The following is a 5152-nucleotide window of genomic DNA, read 5'->3' as shown; positions in this document are numbered from 1 at the left end:
AAAAGCTTTTTTTTTTTTGCTAGGTCATCCAACAAAAGCTTTCATTTTTTAAATCCATTTATAGATATACGTTTTATAGTTTTTAAATTGTTTTTGATTTATGTGTGAAAAGAAAGTGTTTGCTTCTTATGCATTTTATTTAGTATGAATGGTTATTTGCACTGGGCTTCAATTTATTGTAAAGACAAAAACAGTAAAGTCACTCAAAACACTGGTCACACAAAATGTTTATTTGAACTTGAGCGATATTCATAAATTATCATTTTGTACTACTTTGTCTTAAATGTGGTAATTTGTGTGTGTGTGTGTGTATGTGTAAAAGATTTCAGCCTTCAAAAAATGTCCAATTAAGTTTTTTTAGTAATAAAGCTGTGTCTGTCTGTTATCTACGATTGCTGAATCTTGTTTAATCCAACTAGACCTCTGGGTTTCTCTTGTAAAGCTCATATGCAAACTCCTCTGTGTGGGCAAGGTCATTGCACAGACCAATGAAGTCAATCTCAAGCTGAAATGGGCCATCTGATTTATCCCCCAATGTAAAACCAATACTCTTTACCTAAGGACACACAAAAGATTTGATTTAAGAGTCTAAAGTATGTTATAATGAATTTGCATCACAATGCAATATATCATCAGAGAAAAATAACAAATATTAAATGCTCATTACTAGATAAACTATGAGGACACAAAAGCCATGCTGACCTTATCTAACCAGAGGACATGCTGGTCATCTTGTATTCTTCCCCGGCTGGAAAGGAAAAACTTGGAGAACGGGATCTGTAAAAGTTTTACAATTAACAGATACGTTTGGACTAAATTTTACTTTCGTTCAAATGTTTGGGGTTAAGATTTTCTTAAAATGATTCCGAATAATAAAACAATTTATAAGAGCAGAATTTATTTGAAACAGGAATTCTCAGTGTTTCTGTGCTGAATAATTAAATAAACAAATATATTACTTAAAAAAAAAAAAAAAAAAAAACTTGGAAAACATGTTTTAAACAAAAAAACTTATATTATAAAAAAAATGTTACATTATAAAAATGTAGATTTTTCCCAACATTATGAAGTTTATACAAACATTTTATTAATATTATATATACATTTTTTTAAACGCGTTCAGAGCATGTACGTCTGCATTAGGAGGGACAAACTCTGCCGGGGGAGGATTCACAAACCAGATTAACAGGTTGAGTACAGTCTTATTAGATCAGACTTTTCACTAAGCCGTTAAAGAACATGTTTCATGTGTTTGTTTTATTCTGTTTGTGCTGGTGCCGTCTGATTGGTAAGTTCTAAAATCTTTTTTTTTTTAACGTTTAATTTCTTTACATTTGAGGGTAATAAAGCTACTGCTTCTAGTTTAAATTAGATTATTTTCATCCGCTGAGGTCTCTGTTTTTTGCTCGGAATTTTACATTTCCAGGCCTTCTATTGTGATTGTAAATTTCTCTTGCTCAGAAATTTCTAGTAAATTTTGAAAAAAGTACAAAGAAACTGAAAGTAACACACTGAATTAAACGTGAAATTTTAAAGTAGAAATGTATTTTGTAATGTATTTTTTTATGTAAATTATGTAACTTCCCACATTGCATTTACTGTACAGCAGTACAGCATGTTTAAAATACACTAAGTATCTGCTGCTGTTCTGGATATTATTTTCTTTATATTTAATACAATCTACCGCTGATTTAATGCTTTTTAAACTAAAGGGAGCTTTGTCCATGTTCATCAGGTGTGTTTGGTGCTGAAGCAAATGAAATACATTCAGTGTCAGTGATGGAGGGAGATTCTGTTACTCTAAACACTGATGTTACTGAATGCAAAGACGACAGGATAGTGTTGTCATTGGGAGCTGAAAAGTCTCTCATAGCGAATATCAAAAGAAACAAACAAATCTTCTCCATATCTGATGTTCTTGATGGGAGATTCAGAGACAGACTGAAGCTGGACAATAAAACTGGATCTGTGACCATCACAAACATCACATCTGAACATGCTGGAGTTTATCAACTAGAGATAGTTGGAGCAAAACTGTTAACAAAAATATTCAATGTATCTGTCTATGGTGAGTAGAGATGTCGTGTGCTCTGTGTATTCTTGTTTTATTAACTATTTACACTAAACATTCACTGAGCATGTTAAAGTTTCTCTTTATTCTGTCATGTTTCCAGCTCGTCTGCCTGTTCCTGTCATCAGCAATAACTCTTCAACCTGTTCATCATCATCATCATCATCATATTGTTCACTGGTGTGTTCAGTGGTGAATGTGGGTCATGTGACTCTCTCCTGGTACAAAGGAAACAGTTTATTGTCCAGCATCAGTGTGTCTGATCTCAGCATCAGTCTCTCTCTACCTCTGGAGGTGGAATATCAGGATAAAAACACCTACAGCTGTGTGCTCAACAATCCCATCAGCAACCAGACCACACATCTGGACATCAGAAAACTCTGTCTCACATGTTCAGGTACAGCAGCGCTGATATTACTGATTATTTACTGAGCTCATCTCTGATTTATTTATAGATCAGACACATTCACTAACACTAATAAATCATTTTGTTCATTGCAGATCAGAGCCTACCCATGTTGTACATAGTGCTGATCTCTGCTGCTGCTGGATCTCTGTTGATTGTCTCTGCTGTCGTGATCTTCTGCATCTACAGGAAATGTAGAAAAACTGATCAAGAAGGCAAGTGTTTCCTACTGCTTTTAAAGCAGTCAGTCGCCAGGACAATTAAGTAAACAGTAACTAAACCAATGAGAAACAGGGACAAAACGAAACAGAAATAATGAACAAACGTCCACAGAACATAATTATAATTTAATCACTCAGCTGGTGTTCAAATGAACATCTCTATGAATGACAATGTTTCATTTGTGGGTCTCGCTTGTTGTGCTTCAATGAAAATGACATGTGAAGAATTTCTAAACAATTATTGCTTACTCTGCTAAGAACTTTGTGTGTGAAACAGTCCTAATGTCAAGCTGAATAAATTATTTACTGACATTTTTTTAAATGCAGCATTAAATATTTGTTAAATCGTGTGCATTAATGCTTGTATTTGACATTTTTTTAAATGCAGCATTAAATATTTGTTAAATTGTGTGCATTAATGCTTGTATTTGAGCCTTGATGTTGTAAGGAAACATATCTAGTTAAGATTGAGTTGTTTTAATTTATCTGTTATTATTGTTTAAACAGTTCAGAGTTGTGAAGAAGAGATCACTTACATTGATCCAACATTCCACAAACGAAAACCCCAATCGGTAAGACCATTTAATCTCCGTGTCAAGTCAGCAGTGAGTCAGATTTAGATGTGTGCGCTTCTGTTGTTGTCTGTAAAACAATCTCTCATCAGATTTTTATAAAAGTCACAAGATCATCATTCAATGTCAATAGCACTCAAAAATAAGTGGAAGATGGCTAAACTTTGCTGTCAACTGTAAAAACTGTAATAAGAAAACATTTCTACACAAGGATTAAACAACCCAGGCTCATTAAAAAAAATAAAAAATAAAAATATGCCTGTTGTTGTAGCCAGTAAAGAAATTTTTGCAAAAATGATATTACATTGCTTGCACGTTTCCAAACAAAGTGTAATGTCCAGAGCACCAAAAAGCACATTACATTTTCTCAGAAACGGATAAACATGATGGTGCCAAAATGGTGTACATATCACGTCAGTTTGGAAATGAAATGTCCAGTGAGTGGCACTTAAAGGTTAATGTTCTAACGCATTTGAAAATAATGTTCCACCTACACTAAACCAAAAGCGTTAAAAAAAAGCAAACGTGAGATTAAAGAAGCAAGCATTTCATTTTAGCTAGCTTCTACAAGTCTTTGAGCTCTTTTATTGTGACTAATGTTTCACAGGTCTCGTACCCAAACACTTTGCACTGCAAGTGCAATGCTGTACCAGGTGAGCTACCGAGCAATTTTACTGTTATGTGAACCACTGAAGTCAGAAAGCTTCACAAGTCTGTTCAAAGAGGGTCACACTTCTGCTGTTATTTATGCATTAACAAAATTGTCAATTTTCCTATTCAGCTTACATCATGTTTATATTTTTGAATATTGGTATGTCTGTGCAGTTCATGGTGCAACCACAGTAGTACTTTAAGAATATGTATTACTACTTTAAGGGTATGTTAAAATACTACAGATGTACAGAAGGTACTAAGGTGTCCTTTTGAGGGAACAGTACTAGTGATAAGCAGCTGTACCCATAAAGACACAAGTTTTGCACCTTTTTTTTCTGACAGTGAATAATATTACCTCATGCCAATATTTGATTATAAACAATGTATTTTTATACCACTTGATGTCCAATGTAAAATGTAGTGCTTGAATTGAAACCACTGAGAATTTCAATCTGCCACATGTTAGCTTAACAGTAAAAGGAAGGTAAAGATTTTGAGGATGCCACATTTCTAATATAATAATTTGTTATTATTATATCTTGTGTAATGTGTTTTTTTTACAGAAAGTTAAAGAGGAGGATCATGTGGTGTATGCGCCTGTCACCACGAGATGATGATCAAATGTCAGTCAAAAAGAGTACTTGTACTAAGTACCAGATCCAGCTGTGTGATCACTTTCACTTGGAAACTCCTACCTCAGAGTTTGAAGTTTTAGGATCGATGAGAATCACCAAATGTAGCATTTACTAAAAATTTAGACAGAGGACATGATATACAAACTTAAGACTCTTAAAGGGTTAGTTCACCCATAATTCTTTCATCATTTAAGACTCGATGTACAAGAACAATCCTCACCATTTCTTTTGTATCAAACGTTCAGGTTTGAGTTTCCAAATTTTATGAACTGTATTTTGATGTATTTGATGTTAGATTAGATTAGATTAGATTAGTGTGGACTATAAATGGATGGACAAATATGACTAGAGAATATTAAAAATACCTTCATTTGTGTCCTGAAGATAAACAAAAGCCTTAATGGGGTTGGGACAATGTTAGGGTGGGTAGATGATGACAATTTTTGAACTATGCCTTTAAAGTTTTAAAACTAATTCAGCGAGTACATCTCAAACACAGATGCAAAATGATCATGAAAAGTAGTCAAAGTAAATCCTGCTTCATTCTGTACAGACATGTTTATTCTGTTGGGCTGACAAACAGCTTGTGCATG

General features: G+C 33.7%; 1 protein-coding gene across 1 annotated transcript; it reads left to right on the top strand.

Moving 5' to 3' along the window:
* The first annotated feature begins 1239 nt into the window (after positions 1-1239).
* LOC107707347 (SLAM family member 9-like) lies at positions 1240-4682 on the top strand. The gene is made up of 6 exons (XM_016511340.1): positions 1240-1288; positions 1736-2068; positions 2175-2468; positions 2573-2692; positions 3206-3270; positions 4488-4682. The coding sequence occupies exons 1-6, from the start codon at positions 1240-1242 to the stop codon at positions 4536-4538; spliced, it is 912 nt and encodes a 303-aa protein (XP_016366826.1). The 3' UTR covers positions 4539-4682.
* Positions 4683-5152: the final 470 nt, after the last annotated feature.

The sequence above is a fragment of the Sinocyclocheilus rhinocerous genome, unplaced genomic scaffold (genome assembly GCF_001515625.1).
Source record: "Sinocyclocheilus rhinocerous isolate Xijiao unplaced genomic scaffold, SAMN03320098_v1.1 scaffold1316, whole genome shotgun sequence".
In the NCBI taxonomy this organism is placed as follows: domain Eukaryota; kingdom Metazoa; phylum Chordata; class Actinopteri; order Cypriniformes; family Cyprinidae; genus Sinocyclocheilus; species Sinocyclocheilus rhinocerous.
This window is presented reverse-complemented; position numbering and strand designations above follow the sequence as displayed.

Bases quoted from the DNA above. Each gene is read 5' to 3' on its own strand.
- LOC107707347 (XM_016511340.1), top strand. From the start codon at position 1,240: ATGTTTCATGTGTTTGTTTTATTCTGTTTGTGCTGGTGCCGTCTGATT. The intron at 2,469-2,572 runs GTACAGCAGCGC...TGTTCATTGCAG, and splicing joins ACTCTGTCTCACATGTTCAG to ATCAGAGCCTACCCATGTTG. The intron at 2,693-3,205 runs GCAAGTGTTTCC...TTGTTTAAACAG, and splicing joins TAGAAAAACTGATCAAGAAG to TTCAGAGTTGTGAAGAAGAG.